The sequence below is a fragment of the Callorhinchus milii genome, unplaced genomic scaffold, assembly GCF_018977255.1.
Source record: "Callorhinchus milii isolate IMCB2004 unplaced genomic scaffold, IMCB_Cmil_1.0 Scaffold9, whole genome shotgun sequence".
Lineage (NCBI taxonomy): Eukaryota > Metazoa > Chordata > Chondrichthyes > Chimaeriformes > Callorhinchidae > Callorhinchus > Callorhinchus milii.
In genome coordinates, this window is record NW_024704750.1 from 12,015,590 (window position 1) to 12,034,696 (window position 19,107).

The window sequence follows — 19,107 nt, forward strand, 5'->3', positions numbered from 1 at the left end:
GACTGTTTCAAGAAAAGAAAACCGATGGTTTCCCCGAGCTGCCGTGACTCTGGCAGCACTTGTTCAAAGGTTGCCTGGGTCGGTGTGTTAAGAATAATAATAATAATAATAATAATTATTATTATTATTGTTATTATTGTCATAATGTGGTGCACCATGCACACCAACCCAGGTGGTCCAGGCGCCTTCACAGTGCGGTTCAGTGTCAGTGTTTGAGCCGCAGTCGGTCTTAATGTTGCTCAAACCGATGTATCTCAAGACCCTTCATATCCCCAGAAGCCTTAACCATGAGCCGCAGCCTTCTCACCCCAACACACAACCTTTTGCATTTCAAACGTAGGCTCATATATATATAGTCACCCCCTGAACATGCAAACGCCCTGTAGGCAAATGAGTATGAGCGCGTTGTTTTGCAAGTTGGTGTAAGCGTATGACCCAAGTCCACAGGAGATCCAACTCCAAACCCAGGGAGATGATGGGCAGCCTGGTGACTGGCTGCCAGCCATTAACATGAAAATCCAGTCATTCGCAAAATTGCGCCTTTCGTAACGCCTCGGCGTGACGCAACCAGACGTATTTAGGTGAATTTGAGAAGTTTGGGTTGAAGTTGACTTGCTGCCCGCAGTCCAGCAGTGCCTGTGGAGGTTCAAGCATCCATCTGTCTGCTCAGTGCATTTCAGAAGCTCCTGTCCTGTGTCTGTCTCCCTTGCGGTGGAAGTCCTGTACACCTGTAAGTAGGATTGTGTTCCTCGGGCATTTGTGCTGTGGAAGCCTTGACCTGGGTGTTGTTTCCAGTTAACAAGATTCTGCAGTGTGTGTGTGTGTGTGTGTGTGTGTGTGTACAGTGAGTGGGTGGGTGGGTGGGTGGCTTTGAGGAGAGGATGCAAACTTTCTAGGAAAAAAAAGTGAGTGTCTTTGCAGTGGCTATTTCGTTCGTTTTTGCTTTGGGGGTGGGGTGGGGGGGGGGGGGGGGGGAGCAAGATTTCGTGTCAGTGCAGCTAAATAAAGCAGCTGAGAGCGAAATAAACACAGCAAACTTGCTCCTGAGTGTAAAAGCAAGGGCAGTGCATTGCTCACAGCTCCTGGTCTGTTCAGAAACAGTAAAGCTCAAAGCTGCTCAGTTCTGCCCCACAGATTGGTTTCCATCCCACAGCTCCTGTGCTGGAGATATTTAACACAGGGGGACTGTTATTGCTGCATCTTATTTGGAGAGAGAGAGAGAGATACACTAGATATCTATTTTTCCCATCTGTTTCCGATCACGAAGGATCTGTGCTCTGGGTGTTATTGTCACATTGAGGAAGTGTGCTGGTGTCCTGGTTGTAAGGTGTTTTGAGCAGAGAGTCTCTGGAATATCACTTAATGGCTAATCCATGCAACCGTTGCATTTTTCATATTATTAGTAGTAATTATTATTTTGCTTGCACAGTACAGTGTTTGAGCAGAGGGTGTCTGTATGTAAGATCGCTTAATATCAACAACAACAACAACAACAACAAGATTCCATTTATAAAGCGCCTTTCACGTCAGGACGACGTCCCAGTGAATGTTTCCCAGTGAAATGGCTTGTTCACACTCTGAGATTTCTGTGTGTTTTTTTCACACACTCACTCTCTCCTTCCCTCCTTCTCTCTAGCTCTAAAGACTTCGAACTGTGAGCACCATGCCAGTGCTCGCCACTGCGATTCTCTTTCTTGTCGGTAAGTGTCTTGATCCAGTGTTGTCAGCGAGTGAGGACCGTGTTTCTGAACCTGGTTCAGTGAGAGGCTGCAGGTAAACCAACAGCTGCCAAAGATCTGAACGCTTGAACAAACCAGGTCCAGGTTCTGCTGTGTAAAATCAACCATCGAATCCGCATGGGATAGGCTCAGGGATGGATTTGACAAAATATACAGTCAATTCACTTGACCGTAGATTTTGTGAAGCGCTTTGAGACGTCTCGAAGAAGCGATAAGGCGCTGTATTATTATTATTTGGGTGTAAGGGGTCCCGTATTATTATCCGTTTCCAAATAATACTGTACCATCCAGCTGAGGAGAGACAACACAGCACAGGGCAGCACATTCCACCCAAGAACCTAGGAAAATCAGGTACTTTTTCTTGAAATTAGACACAGATCACCTGGAACTCACCAGTAAAGTGTTAAAAGAAAAGTAATGGGACCTCACAGGGCCTAGAAATGCTAGACAGGCCGAATTATTGGTGGAAAAAGAATACATCCAGTGTATTATTTTTCAGCAATAATTAATTATTATTGCTTATTGTTAAAACAATACATGTTGACTCATGGATGAAGCTGAGATTTTCCCATCGAGTTGCCTTTACATTGGAAGAGTTCTGGACCAAGCGTTAAGTGTTGTGGCTCACTTTTGCTCGTTTGTATGAAATGCATTACTGATACCTCCCCGGAATTATAACATCTCTCTTAATGTGTGCAGGAGTCCTCACACTTACCTCATCAGCAAGAGGACATCAGGAATCAGGTAAGTCGAAACTCGACTTCCAAACTCACACCTATTATAACATTTTTTTCTGTTGCTTATCTAGTGAACAATATAAAAAATAATATAACTTTTAATATAAAAATGTAATGTATTCTATATATTCAATCATATTTATTAAATCTATATATAATGATATATATTTAATATCTATGTTACATAATATATATTTAATATCTATACACTTAAAGTATAGACCTATCCTAACATTCACTAGGTGTATACTTTCCCCCTATTGACTCAGGCAATATAAACATATTGCGAACAACACTGGACAATTTAAATAATCAACAGCATGGTTATGTTGAGACGTCTCAACTACGTGATAAGGTGCTGTATCAGATGCAAGGATTATTATTATTATGTGTGCAGATGTTGTAACTTTGTGCTGGTTTGTTTGGGGACATTACTTTCCTTTATTTTAACGTTTTAAAAATGCTTTGCTCTTTTAAATTCCATTATCAGTGATTCTTACAGAAATATTTTGTTCTTTAAAGTGCCGGTTTCCATTGAATGTACCACCAGAGGTGCTCGCCTTAAGGAGAAGGTGGTGACCGTGCTGTGCCCACCTGGTTGTGCCTACCCCCAACTCTCAGTCTGGGGATCTGGAGTGTACGCCTCAGTCTCCAGTGTCTGCGCAGCTGCCGTGCACAGGTGAGGTCTTAGTTACATCTGAAGGAAATTTCTTAAAGTGACTGCAATGAACACACAGTATTGTCTCATAATGCACATGAGTTATATCTGAAAGAAACGCTCGCTGTCGTAGGCAGTATCTTTGGAAGAATGTTAAGATCTGCAAGGCAATCCCGTCGTGTAGTTGTTTGCTCGCTCTGTTTACCTAGCAGTAAGTAGGAACCTGGTTGTTAGTCGATTGGCCGATCACTCTCCAGAGGTGGTAATCCCTCAAAAAAAATATTGTTCACTAAATCCACGACTGTTTATGGGACACTGCTGTGCGCAATTGGCTGTCGTGTTTCATCCACAATATTACAGTCAATCCACTTTACAGTATATTCCTTGAAGCATTGTGAAACGTTATCCTATGCGAGGGGCTATATAAATGCAAGTTGTTGTGGTTGTTAAATGAATGGCTTTTCAAAAATGCAGTTTCAGTTAACTATTAGGGATTGAATTGTTGAATTTTTAACCATTCGTGGGAATTTTTTTGAAAATACAGTATCTACATATTCATATTCATAATTTTCTCCCATTGAAATAATGAGTTTTGTGACTAAATGTCCTTCAGTGTACTGCATGGAAATTTAAGAAATTCAGTTCACTGAGCTCATTCTGCCACAGACATTTCCAGCCCGTATTTTATCATCAAAATACATTACTTTACATTTAGTTACATTTAACAGCATCTGCCATATATCTGCCCATTCGCCTAATTACCACCATGTAACAAACTCTTGGTGTGTAGTTTGCAGATCACTGCATCACTGCTACTAATGTCATTCTTTTATCAGACTGCAGTAAGGCATGATTTAAGTAGGTCAACCTCCGTAACATAAGATTTTTCCCTTTTACACTCATTCTCTTCAACCCCCTCCTTGAAAAGAAAAACAAAATCCACCCACCAGACCAACTGTAAACCAAAACAAACTGAAACAAATCAAGATGAAATTATTGAGTATCAATGGTGTGCAGCCCTGGAACTCAATCCTTTATATTTAAAAGATTTGAGTCAAATGATCAACAGCTTGAATTGTCCCCATTAATATTATATCCTCACAGCTAGCAATTGCATAGTCAAGTGATTCCAACTGTCTAATCGTTTAAATCTTTAGACACCAATCTACGAAGGTACTGGAGTATGAACCACAGGAAAGTCACCAAGGGAACATTAAGGACACCTGATTCCACATTAACTTAATAATAATAATCCTTGCATTTGATATCGCGCTTTTCACGTCGGACGGATGTACCAAAGCGCTTCACAGACACACTGAAAAGTGAATTGACTGTATATTTGTGGGCGAACGCGGCAGCCAATTGCGCACAGCAATGTCCCACAAACAGTCGTAGATGGAAAATGACCAATTTATCATTGTTTTTGGTTTTGGAGGGATTATTATTAGGTGTGTGGAGTAAGGAAACTTGCCCAAGGTTTCGCCCTGCCTGGAATTGAACTCAGGTCTCTCGCTTGCAAAGCGAGTGCTCTAACCACTGAGCTACAGGACTTGCAGCGTTTTGGAACGTCCTCCCAACGTGAAAGGTGTTATACCATGTAATTTGTTGTTGTTTAAAGGGAAGCCCCAAATATTCCTCCTGCAAGAAGTAAATGTTAGTAACGCTTCCTGCGCACAATGTGAAAGAAGTGACAGTAGCAATGACCTGACAACCAGAAGTTGGATATTTTTTCTTGCCCTGTAACATGGCTGCTGAGACATTGGACCTTTAGTGATATTTCCCTGTATTTATTTCCTACTCAAGGTTCATTTTCAGTTGGCATTTAACCTTTTGGTTACAGCAGCTCTCAAGAAGCTACAGTCTCCCAAGCATGCTATTTTCAAGAGCCTTCATTTCACACATTGCAATAAAAGTTGCATTGGAACTTGTGTGTTTCCTTTATGGGGTATGGTTATATACTTTGGCATCTTAGAGATGTAAAAATCTACTGCCAACATGTAAAGCAAGCTTGCCAACCGCAGGTGAGCTGAACCTCTGTACTTTATATCCCACTGGCTTCTTTATTCTGTTTCAGTAATACACATGGTTAAAACAACAGCAAATTACATTTGTATAGCACCTTTCACATCAGGAGGATGTCCCAAGGCACTGAAAAAGGGAAATATAGGGTTTGGTAATAGTGTACTTATTTTTAACATATTGCAGATTATTCTTTGCTAGCAACCACTGTAGGCTTACATCCAGCTGCTAAGCTCACTGAAAAATAAATACAAGCATAAGTAGGTTTTGTCATTGGAATGAACACTTCTATGTACATCAACATGGCTCTAAGATTAGTGGAACTGAAAGGGAACTGTGTAAGGATTCATTAAGGCGTAGCACAGAACTTTCTTTAACATTGCCGGTGACACAAGTCTGCTTTTCCTCTGTATTGACACCCAGTTTCTGGTAATTCTGTGGATCTCCGTAGAAGTGTCTAGAAAATTCTAAGATTTAAAAAAAAAGGGTGAAATTTATAAAACTCAGATTGTCCAATTGTTCTTTTTTTAAATATTGGACAAAGTCATAAATGTGGATTTCCCATACCTCAGTCATCAACTAGTGAATTCTGGATTGATTGATTGATTAATAAATGGACAAGTTAAGATCACAAATATGAATGTCCTCTTAAACATCATTTGTATAGTATTAAACAGTGGAACAGTCCAAATATCTTGCAGAGCAAAACTGTTTGATTTCATGGTCAAATGCTTCTAAAGGTAAGCTTTGGAAGGATGTATTGCAGTTCTCTTGACAGGCCACTGGAGGGAGCAAGAGAGGTCAGCAGAGTGTTTGATTAGAGGATCACAAATGTTGGGATTAAGCAGTGCTGGACAGACTGTGCTGGACAGACTGTGCTGGACAGACGGTGCTGGACTATCGGTGCTGGACAGACAATGCTGGACAGACGGTGCTGGCCTGAAGCGTACCGGTGAAGCTGATGTAAAATAAATCTGATTAGATCCCAGTATAGTGATGGCTGAGTCATATAATCCGACTTCATTTGAATCAGTCAATTGGCTGATCACTTTCTGGGGGTAATAACTCCTCCCCCCAAAAATAAAAAAATGGTCATCCAATCCGCAACTGTTTGTTGGACACTCCTATGCGCAATTGTGTACACAGTCAATTCACTTTACGGTACATTCAGTGAAGTGCTTTGAGATGTCTCTAATAACATGATAAGGCACTATACCAAATGCAAGGATTTTTATAATTATCTTTAAGGATCAGTTTGATGAGGTGGATTTCTGGCAAACTAGACTTCACCAACTCACACAAACTGTCTGCTCTATGTTACTGATATAAGAGTGAACTGGATCCCAATTTTCTTTTCAATAGCAGTATTCTTACAGAAGCTTTTGTGTGAAGTTCACTCAATTGAAACGGTGGGAATTGTCCTATTGGCATGGACTAGTCCAATCTATTTACATATACAATCTATAATCTTGAATAGTCCGTGTTTTAGACAATCGCTATTGTCAGTCACTTCAGGTAGTTCATTTTTTTTTCCCAGCGATGGCCTTTCAGATGAAAGAATTGGAATAGGATCTAATACATAACCATGGAAATATGTTATAGATGGAATGTAGAGAGTGTCAAGAGTCTTAGAGCTAGGATGATTTTTTTTTAAAAAGCAGAAGAGCGTTCACTTCTATACAGACCTTTTTATATACGATTCGATTTCATATATAAATGATACAATTTTATACACAATGGATATAATCTTCCATTTTCTGTTCAGACAGTGTTTTTGCCAGTAGCACAATGTTCAGTATCGTATGTGTGAGACATTTTATTCTTTCACAATTGATGGATGCTTGTTTGGGTTTTCCACTGGCAATAGACACCCTGAGCTCCTTTTCCCCCTGCTGCTCCTGGCAATTACTGTAACATTATACATGGGAAATGATATTCAGAATTGTCTTTGGTTGCCACAGAAACGGAAATAACAAGCTGTTCAAAGCTGTTATTGTAAAATGTTAAAAATAAAAATATTACATTATTTTCCTTTTTGGCTAGCTCTGAAGCCGAATCGAAATCGAATTTCATGTTAAGGAAGGAGTGTTGCCATGAGAAACAACATGCCTTTTAAAAATATGCAGAAAAGACATGATCGACTTTGCCATATTCTGAAAATAATATGTTAAGTATTTTTGCTATTAAAGGTGTCACTAGGGATTGAAGTAACATACACAGCTGAATGACAAAGTTAGTACTTTAGTTTTCCTTGGCTTCAGTAACATTTCCAAGCTGTTTACCCAATGTTTCAACTAAATATACAGAAAAACAGGAGAAGCATTAAATTAGACTATTCAGCAGGGGATGTACAGGTCACATAGACTCAGAAGGAGTCTATTTTGCAGAATGTTAGTCAGACGCCATTGAAAATGAATTTTTGAGTCTGATGTGTGGTTTGAAGTGCCGTTGTCACCCTCTAGATGTCTCCCTAATGCAATGGCCCGTACATCTAACTGCTGTACCACTAAAGATTATATTATGGTCTGAGTGTTGGATTTAGCCTTCAGGAGGGGAAAAGTTCATATCTCTGTTCACTGCAATAGATCAAATTGAATTTGTTTTTGTTTTCTTTACAAAATTTAAAGTAAATTACACAACAATTAGGCCATAAAAAAAATCCAATTTCTCAATTGTAAATTCCCTTCTTATGACCTCTGAAAAATGATTTTTTAAAAAACAAAGTAAATAAAATGTAATTGATCTTAAACATACTGTAAAAATTTTGTGAAGTTGGTTTCAGGAAGTTGGAAAGCAATTTGACCTTAAAATGTTACCATTGCCTGCAGACTGACACTCAATTGAAAGTTTATCTGGAAGAGTTCAGTATTTTAACAATGCAAAGAGTTTGTTTATGGCAGTAATATCAAATGTCAGGATAAACTGAAGTGCTGCTATTAATAATGATGGTATCATTTAGTTACTGTCTATTTGATGGTCTTTAATTAAACAGCAAGTGCGTCGTGATTTGTACCATCCAGATATTATTTCCCTCAATTTAACCTCAATGGAAATTAGAACCTGTCCAGGTTGATGTATTTAAGGTTCTCCTCCAGTAAACTAGTACTCAGTAAACTAATTAATTGCTTTTTATGGTCTCTTCCAGTGGTGTGATTCCCAGCTCGGGTGGAGCAGTTCACGTTCAGAAATTAGAAGGAAAAGCAAGCTATCAGTCTTCATTCGCAAATGGCGTGCAATCTCTTCCACTCTCTCAATGGATCGGCTCCTTTTCTGTTTCCAGTAGGTGGTGCTGTTTTCCTCTCCAGACTTTCATATCATTCATGAACAAGTGAAATGCATTTATACCTTTTCACTCCAGGTGTGCCTTTACTATACAAAGAAGCAATATGCTATCATCCGTGAAAAGGCATCGCTTAGTAATACATACACATAAGGTTGGCTATCATGAAGCATACCAATCACCAAGACATTAGCCTGTAAATCAGAGAAACCTATCTCAGGATTTGAACTTGTACTTTATAAATACACACGAGGGACGTAGAACAACAGCAAATTATGTGCCAAGAACAGGCTTAATGCGATGAATAACCTCCTCCTGTTCCCACAAGGTAAATGTATTTCATGCAGATGAAAACTGCCATTTGATGTGTTGCATTTCTTTTAGTTGGACACTGAAGTTTTACTTTAATTGGTTCTGCAGAGGTCCAGACGATAGCACTTGAAGTATCTGGGCCCCCAAGAGCAACAGCAATTCCAGCTTCAGGTCTGTGATGTTTCACTTCAAATTTCATGATCTCCCATCTTGTCAGTCTTTAAGTCGGCCCTGATATTATTAGGTACATTGATTGTATTGCTTGATCGACCAATTCATCTCGACATGAATTTGTCCAAGTTTAATGCTTATCTTAAACTTATACAGTATTTTCCCTTTTTCTAGTATATGCAGATAATTTTTTCAGCACTAGCCCAATGTCAATAAAATATAGCAGAAGTCAGGTTAACAGTGCTTTTATCCAGTTTAATGGGCGATGAAGAAAAATTGCCTGTTGCTCCTGGATTCAGTACATCCAAAACTATGCAGACGAGTGGATTGGATGACAATCATTGTTCCTTGCCAGAGTTCACTAACTGCAAATCAGAGTTGTGGCCGGTGTGAAATCCATGAACAGAGATGCACTACATGTGTTCTGGTGGTTATTCCAGACCTTCACGTTGAGACTGGGAACTAAGGAGCTGTCGCAGTTTGTTAATTCTGTTTCTGTACATCGTCTCAAACTGTGAATAATATAGCATTGCAAGTAATATTGTCCTTTATTGGAATATTTTAGCAAAAAAGACAAAGAAAAGATCTGGGAAAAATCATTCAGCACGTGGAAACAAGGGTAAGGATTCCCACCTTCTTTTAAGACTGTATGTTTTAAGACATAACCATCGAACAGATTGGAAAATAATCCTTTTTCTATCACAGATTGCAAGGCTGATATTGTTTTCTTGCTCGATGGAAGCTGGAACCTTGGTAAACGCAGGTTTAACTTGCAGAAGAACTTTGTCATTCGGATTGCTCAGTTGCTTGGCATTGGACCAGAGGGACCCCTTGTAGGAATGGTACAAATCAGGTAAACAGAAGTAGCGAGAAACAGCGCAGAATCTCTTCTTTTGTCGTTGATTACGTCTTCTTGTGATATCAAAGGTATTTACCCTCAATACAGCTGATGTAGCAATTTTGCCTTTATATAGAAATAATTGTAATTTTAGCCACCAAATATGACCTTGCAATACGAGATATAAAAAATGTAATACTGTATGCTAAAGACATACATTGTGTATCTAGCTCAGATATACAATGTGGAAATGCTACCACCATTTGATCAGAACAATTTATTCAGACCTAAATTTAATCTGTCTGATCAGACTTTTGATCACCAGCTCCTCTCCTGTTGATAATGAAAGTCCAAAGCAGAGCCTTTTTTAAAAAAAATGAAGTGTGACAACTAATCACAAGAGTGGTGTTTCCATACTTGCTTTGTGTTCTTTATGTTCATGCAGCGATAACCCTAAAAATGAGTTTAATCTCAAGAACTTTACAACTTCAAAGGGCGTCATTAGTGCCATCAAAAATGTAACCTTTAGAGGAGGGAGCACAAATGTCGGTGAGTGACTCTTTCAGATAAGTCTTTATATATTCTTGTCTTTTTATACTTGTGTTTGTAGGGATCTTTGAATGCTCCTAGCGTAGAGTGGCTGATCCACTCTGCAATTAACTGCTTCACCTCGACTCCATACAAGTCCATGTGGGTGCTTAGCATTGGAGTAGCACTGGACCAGCACTATCTGTACCCATTTCCAACATAACCGTTGGAGAGAGTGACTCAGTCACTCATGCACTACATAAAATCCAAGCAAGCATGTATTGAAACCATACCATTGACTTACTAGCAGAACCCTTCTACCACAGGTACATGAATGTAATATCTGAATAGCAGGGTGGAATGAGTGCTGAAACAGAACATTTCTTTCCCTCCTCACAATGCACAGGTACATGATATAACCTCAGCAAAAAAGTTACATTGTCTGCAGATGACAAGATCTGGTTGGTTTGAATGAGGTTCAGTTGTTTAATGCATGTTCCTTGTACTTCATTCCACCATGCATTATTATTTTCTCCCATTAGATTCACCCACAGCATCCACTACTCTCTGACAACCAAGAGAGGACCATGCTGTATGATAATGACATTCTAACCAGCTCTTGGGAAGTGTAGACTTTTTCTACACTATGATCCCCCCGGGAGTACATCCTCTCTGTTTGGTATGTCTTGCATGTAGTCTAGCTGTAGCAAGGAATTACTCTGTGGAGAAATATGATGTTACTCTATGGCACAATAAAGGTTTGATTTACATTAGAGCTTCATAGATTGTAGGTAAGGGCTGTAGTCTTAATGTTCTGGGAAACATTGAGTAAGAATAGCTGACAACATGATGGGACTTTTGATTTCAGAACAGTGAACAGGAAAAATTGTTTTTATTTTAGGGGAGGATGTGTTCAGCAAAACTGAATTGTGACTTAATAGTCCTGTCTGAGTGGTACAGTTTCTCCTGGTGCCTGATTACAGGGGGCATTGCCATAAGTCTAGAGCAGGTAGAAACATGGTGGGGGTAGGGAATTGATTGAAAGTGTTCCTCATGTGGGAGTTTCTGGAACTATTCTCAGAAATCTATTGAAAGTATTGGCTTCATACACCAGGTAAAGCATTAATCTACACAACGGAAACCTTTTTCACTCGTGAGAAAGGCATACGTGCCGGATATCCAAAGGTTGTCATTGTTCTGGTGGACGGGTGGCCCACAGACAATATGGAAGAAGCTGCACATCTGGCCAAAAAATCCGGCATCAATGTTTTCATTGTCTCCGTTGCAAAGCCCCTTCCTGAAGAGCAGAAGATGGTCTCAGACCCCAATTACATTGAAAAGGTAAGAGTAGATTTCTGGCTGCTCTTCAAATAGAGTACAAAATAGGGCCCGTTGCTTTCTGCTTAAATTCTGCATTAACTAGTTCACAAATACACAAGTCTGATTTAATTAAATGTCTGCTCAAAAGATGCACCAAAATATCTGAATTAAAATTGGTTATTCAGTGGGTCATATAATTCTAGATATACCAGTTTTGTGGTGATACATTTTAGATTTAGCTTTACTGCATTACATCTACCCCAGACGTTGTCTGGATTCAGTACTTGATTTCTCAAACACCCAGATAAAATTGTCTTGCACAAGAACTTTACTCTCGCAACTGTGAATTGGTTTGACTTGATTGTTTTTTTTTCCCCTCTTTCCCCAGAGTGTTTGTAGAAACAATGGATTATTTTCCTACAATATCCCCAACTGGTTTGGCATGTACAAATATCTCAAACCTTTAGCACAAAGAATGTGCTCCTACGAGCAGATGGTTTGCAGTAGAACATGCTTCAATTCAGTCAATTTAGGTTTCCTCATCGATGGGTCAAGCAGTGTTGGCGATGCCAACTATCAAACCGTTCTGAAGTTTGTGGCTGAAATTGTGGAAGCTTTCGATATTTATGAAATCGGGGCAAGAGTTGGGGCTGTGCAGTTCACATATGAGCAGAGAACTGAATTCGAATTTGAGCAAAATTTGACGAAGGAAGACGCCCTCTCTGCTGTCAGTCGTATCCGTTACTGGAGCGGAGGTACAGCCACTGGTGAAGCGCTCACTTACACCAGAAAGAACCTGTTTGGCAAAGTCAAGAACACGAACATGAAAGTGCTGATTGTTATCACTGATGGGCAATCCTATGATGATGTGAGGGGTCCAGCTGCTGAAGCTCACCAGTCAGGTAACATCTATTAGACAATAAAATCCTCTCAAAATCAAGATAGGCACAGCAGTAAGTATGTTCCTTACAATAAATCAATACACACTGGGGCCCAATTAGGCAGCAATTTATAAATCTTTAATAAGGAAATCAGAAGTACATCATGGGTGCTTTGCTCTGAGATGATCTACATTCAGAGGGTCATTTCTGTGCTTCTGCAGAACTGGTGAGACATACTTCCAGTTACCAGGAGTTCCTATTCCCTTATTAAGGAATCCCATTAGAAATTGTTGCATATTCAACACCATGTTCATAATCGTATTTTTTAATATTCCGGTTTCTTTTTTTTGTTCATTCTCTGCTACGTATCATTGACCAATTGAAGTGGTCTGTAGGCTATCAGTTCCTGAAGATTTGACAATACAAACACAAGGCTTAATTCCTGTGCACTTTCCCGTTATTCGGAAAGCACCTGGCTTCGTTGCCTTCCCTTGAACAGCAAGGTCCAAATTGGGAAGTTCTCATGTGGGAATTCTGGGAATGGCTTGAATCCTGGCACCACCTAGTGCTGCAGTGATTGAGCCTAAACGAGTGGAGATAAGTGCTGTTAATTCCTGTGTAAAGGATGTCTACAGTCAGCTTCAGTAAAAATGTTTGCAAGGAGTGGAGCATGTTTTAGAAGAGTGTTTTTTCACACTGTGCTGTTTATATTAGTTGCTGATTTTTTTTTCAAAAACAACTTTCTTTTATAGGTATCACAATATTTTCTGTTGGCATTTCATGGGCAATAGAAGCAGAACTCAAAGCAATGGCATCCGAGCCCAAAGAATCCCACTCTTTCTTTGTGCGAGATTTCCCAATGGTCAGCAAGCTTGTACCTGACATCATTAAAGGCATTTGCACAGATTATTCAGCAAAACAGCAGTGAAGAAGTGGATACTTCCACTTGTTATCCAAAGAGAAGAAATTGCCTTAATGTCAACATATTAAATCTCTTATGACAATACTAACAAACATGCTAGTGCAACATTTTGTAGAAACGTAGACACAACTAATATACAGAACTGCATGTGCTTTTCTACTACTATACAGATTATCCAACAGGAAAGGGAAGTCTTGTTCTCCAAGATATGATGTAAGAAAGTACCTTTATATCACAGCTTGTTATGTTTAACACATTTTAAAAAATTGATAATACTGGTTCAGTGAGTGATCTGTCAAAAAGCACTGTGTTGGCTATTTGATTTTGGTGACAAGTAACCTCAACTCAAAACTGGCAATGTAAGATGGAAGCTTATAATGTGTTTTAAATATGCACCTTTTGACAAAATGTTGTTTCCTAAGTTAATTTGCAAATACCTTGCAATTTAAAATGAAATGAATCCTCAGAGTGTTATGAGATTTGATTAAGAAAGTGGGACATTGTATTTTTCTATGGATTTGGTTCTGGGCAATTCAGAACAATTGCAAATGTATTGTTTTTTGCTGAACAGAAAACGAGCCTGGGGAACTGATGTCCAAGTGCAGAAAAAATAAATCCCAGCACTAAGCAGCCACCAGGAATGGAGCACTGTTTTACACTCAGTATACATCACCATTTGTTGTATTCTTACTATGTGAAGCAATTTTTTTTTCCTAAACGCAATTTAAATAGCTATGGTGGCATGGTTTATTTTTCTTAGCACTGAAACTATGTAATTCCTATGTATACTTTTGGAATAGGACTGGTTATGTGTAAACTACATATGCAGCCAAACGTTACAATAACCTAATTAATTGATTGCTAAATATGTTCATAATAAAGTAAGTTTGGTAGATTAAAGGAGCAGTTCCTCTCTTTTTTTCTTTATGTGGCAGATGTATTCAGGGCCATATGTATGAAGTGATTCCCTATAGCACTAGAGAAATGACTAACACTCATTAACATTCGCCCACAAAACACAGTCACTACAGTATTTTCTGTGAAGTGCTTTGAGACGTCTGAAAGACATGATAAGGCACTATATCAAATGCAAGGATTATTATACATTACATAATATTATCAGGAAACTATTTTCAAATTCTATAATCTAAATATAATTTCACATCATATTAGGATATTTTAAGATAGTTTGATACAGCAATACATACATCTATAAAGTTAGAGACATAAGTATTTTTAAGATTGCATAATTTAGGTACAAATATAAAATTAACCAAAATGATGGAACACCAATATATACTATATCCCATTTTATTCCACATTGTGAATCAGTCTGATTCAAACTTAAGGTAAAAGAACTGAACGTCAATGTTTTACATTGAAAACAATAGTAAGCAGTTTCACTGTGACTGCCTATGAGTGTTGGGGATGTATTCTAAAGGAATGGTTTTCTCAAAGTGTTTAAAATTATGAAAAGGATAGATACGCGAGGATAAAATATTAAAGGAAATGGTTTGAAGGAGGTGGTAGAAGTAGGAGAGGTTGTAGTTTATGGTGAAGCAGATTCGATCAGCCAACTTATCTTTTGTTTCTAATTACTTTGATTCAAGGCTGCATCTTGAGACAATAAAAAAAACAGGTGTCGACATATTAAGAGTCCTGAAGATTGACCACTTTGTATAAACAACTCATATACTTTAATTTGACCTCAATAAAGATGGCTTGTCTTTTTCTATTTACTTGACAACCAAACCATCACAATTAAAAGTAATCAGAACTTTGTGAAGAGATTTTAAACAGGCATTTGACAGATATTTGGACATCTTGGGGACTGACAATGCTCCAAGAACTAGTTGGCATTGACACAGGATATGAGTTATACAGATGTGTACAAACTCTGAATCCTGTAGCAAGCTGGCACATTCTACTTCAATGGCAGAACACATGCTAGCATGACCACTTTGATATGCGCTGAGGAATTTCTACTGAGTTTGGTACAAAGGACAATTTTCCCCTTAAAAAGCAAACATTTGAATATCTCCAAAGCAGATATCAACCTGAAAATGAGTAAGGTTTCCCCATAAGAGAAAATAATAAAATAATTTAATGAGAAATGCAATAAAATAGTCATTTAGAATAGAATATGAATGGTTTAGAACCGCAAGCCTTATCTAAAAAATCGTATTAGCAATTGATGTAAGCAGTTTAAAGAAAGCAGCTTACCTGCTTCTTGCCTTTTAAATGCTAATATCTCTTGGGTTCCTTGTGCACACTGACTTCTTAGTCAAAATGAACAAGGAATCCTAGAGACCTATTAATTTGACATTTTATAAGGCAAAAAGCAGGTAACTGCTTTCACTGAAGTAGCAGAGTGAAACCAAATTGTCTGCACAAATTAACAAATGAAAAAGATAAATTTCTATGAAAAATCCAATAAGCTGCCAAGAGCAATAATTTGTCATAAACACAACTTCAATGAACAACTATTTCAATACAAGTTTTAATTTATATCTTTGACTAAGTTTCCAAAAGGGAATTGTAATACAGTAGAGAACATTAGGTAAGGAGATAGCTTCCTGTCTGTTGAAAAGTTTAGAAGCCAACCAGAAAGTTTTAACCAATCTTATATCTTACTGAAGTCAAGCAGTCACAAAATGATTAGAATCATAGATCATTTACAGTACACAAGGCCATTCGGTCCCTGATATCTGTGCTGATGCCAGCAACTTCACTGCAACTCTTTGCTCTAATACCCCTTCTCTTTCTGAGTACACCTGAATACTTTTTCCCCAGTATTTATCCATACCTCTCCTCCACAGAATTGGTGGTAGATTTATTAAGTACTTTGTAATATTATTGGCTTAGAGCAGGGTGGTCTAATCTTTTGGCTGCTGAGATTTGATGCTGGGTTTGAGAAATGTCTGTAGGCTGCATCATCAATATTTTTGTGTTTCCCTTCCAAAAACATAACCTGTAAGATTCATATAGAAATCCTGGGTTTTAAATTGTCCAAAGGAGATTCACAAGGATGATCCCAGAACTGAGAGGTTATACCTATCAGGAAAGACTGAACATGCTTGGACCCTTTTCTCTTGAAAAGGAGAGAGTAAGGGGTGACCTGATAGAGGTCTTTAACATTAGGAAAGGTTTTGATACGGTAGACATAGGGAAGATGTTCCCACGTGGGGGAGACCAAAACCAGGGGCCTACAATATAAAATAGTCACAAATAGATCAAATAGGGATGTTAGAAGAAATGTCTTCACACAAAGAGTAGTGGGAATGTGGAACATGCAACCACAAGGAGTTGCTGAGGCAAATAGCATAGATGTATTTAAGGGAAAGCTGGATATGTACATGAGGGAGAAAGGAATAGAAGGTTATGCTTGAAGGCTTAGCTGAGGAAGGGCAGGAGGCGGCTCATGGGAGCATAAACACCGGTATAGACCAGTTGGGCCGAATGGCTTGTTTCTGTGCTGTATATTCTAATGTATTCTAACTGTATTGCTTAATTTTCACTATATTTTAGTTAAATGCTAACTTTAAATAGGAAATGTAAAAATTCATAGAAATTTTAAACCAATATAGCCAGTGACAAGGTATCTGTCTCCGTATTTCTGTGTGTGGGTGTCTCTGTATCTTTCTGTGTATCTCTCGTTGTGTGTGTGTGTCTCTGTATCTCTTGCTCTGTGTCTGTTCTTTTATCTTTCTTGTTACTTGTGTGAAAGTGACTGACAGGTCTGCTGCTAACCAGCGCCTTGCACAGCTGTTTTTCCCGCTGGGTCAGTCTAAGCCTGGGTTCCAGACACACAATGTGACTATGTTCTCGGGCCAGATGGAATCATCCCCCGGGCCAAATGAGACCTACGGACCACCCTAGGTTAGTTTCTTCAAAATAATTTTTTAGCCAACAAGTCTTCACTGGCTAATAAATATAAAATATGTGTCAGATTGGTGAAATGAGCTGCTTGCTGACAATTTCCTGGATACTTCACCGAAAATCCCCTTTTAATACATGCCAAAGTCATTTACAGGCAGAAAATAATCTTTCATTTTCCACTGCTTGGTAAATTTACCAAGCTTGTGCATTTATAATAATGGAAAAATCTTATGAACACAGCAGTTAAAACGATCAACGTATCTGTGAGAATTATAATATATATAGTCATGTTAAAAATGTGATAACTAGTAATACAATATTCCAAAATCAGCAAGACCAAACTGTAAAAACACAAAGTTTAGCTCAACTCTTATCGTTTGGGTATCTACTCACTTTGATTTTTTTGGTAGGGATATAAACATACACCATTGTGAAAATTATGAATGGTTCTTAATGCAATCCAGAAACCTATCAGATTTAAACCACTAACCAGAACCTATAATGACAAATTAAAAGCCTCCTGACTTGTCTAGATTTAATTACACATGTAGCAGAGGGCCAGGATAAATAAGATAGGTTTGTTATTCCAAGAAGATGGAACTACACAGCACTGATTACATCCTGCCACAACCCTAAAGTACCCATTAGAGTTAAGTGGACTAAAGCCCCCCGAGTCCAATATAGAATGTTTACCAAGAAATGGATACAGATCACAGCCCACACCACATGGTTAAATGATAAATTATAAAATTGTTTAAAATTCTACACCAATCCAATCTGACCTCTAAGAGGGTTATAGACAACGAGCAAGAGTGATGAATAGATAATGCAAGCGGTAACCCTCATCTATTACACATGCTGTGAATGAGGACAGTTATCAATGGATTGTGGTAAGATGAGGTCGCATTACTAAACATGTTCTTGTGTTAAACAATGGCATATTCTAAGTTAGCAAACGGAGGGAGGATCAAATTCATTTATCCAATAATGAGGAAGTGGTTTGGAGCATGGTTTACCGTAAAATGGGTAGCATCCCCTTCTGCATAAAGTGCTTCATGCAAGGGTCTGTAAACCTTAATCTCAGATCTGGAGTTACTAAATGGTAATGATTACAATGCATAGGTGATTTTAAATTTGCCTAACCCTAGTTAACAGCTGGCTTTCGCTTTTTAAAAAAAATGTTGTCAGTTTATTTTTTGAAAATATGTGACTCTGGTTTCCTGTTTAATGGATCAACGAACACTGATAATCTTTTGTATCTCATTCAAGTGCCATTATTCATAAAGATGCATCACGCTTTTTGACCATGACATGAAGAGGTGGGAGATGAGAGCATTACAGGCAAGTCTGATTCTGTCCAAATCCCCATGAGGGATCAATTACCAAGTTAGGGAGAGGAATCAATTAATTTTGCACTCTCCATTGCAGCAAGCTTTAGTCAATGGTAGCCCCTCTAGTGTCACTAGGCTGACATCATTAACAATTGAATCTGGGATCTTCTTCATTAATCTTTTTGCCTCCCAATAACCTGGAGAAAATGTGTTAGCAGAGAGTAAAGGTTCAATACTTAAAAGCTTTATTTTCCTTTAAATCTCAAAATTGTGAATTGAACAACAGAGATTAATCTCTTGATCAGTTTATTTCCACACAGACAGTATTTGTGCTAATCACCTACAGTTGTGGCTGTAGATAGCAGTATTGTGGGATTCTATAAATTTTCCAGTTAGGTCTTGCTATAATGGTTGAGTACCATTATAAAATTGGCAACAGAACACATTTACTATACCAAATAAGAAAACATGCATACCTTAGATTAGAACAGC

The 19,107-nt window shown here is 38.4% G+C and overlaps 1 protein-coding gene across 1 annotated transcript; it reads left to right on the forward strand.

The window, feature by feature from the left end:
- The first annotated feature begins 1,643 nt into the window (after positions 1–1,643).
- On the forward strand, positions 1,644–14,222 carry coch (coagulation factor C homolog, cochlin (Limulus polyphemus)). The gene is made up of 11 exons (XM_042338352.1): positions 1,644–1,700; positions 2,439–2,483; positions 2,999–3,155; positions 8,299–8,432; positions 8,854–8,916; positions 9,482–9,535; positions 9,622–9,769; positions 10,200–10,303; positions 11,397–11,623; positions 11,991–12,504; positions 13,236–14,222. Exons 1-11 carry the CDS (start codon positions 1,664–1,666, stop codon positions 13,409–13,411), a joined length of 1,659 nt encoding a protein of 552 aa, XP_042194286.1. The 5' UTR covers positions 1,644–1,663; the 3' UTR covers positions 13,412–14,222.
- Positions 14,223–19,107: the final 4,885 nt, after the last annotated feature.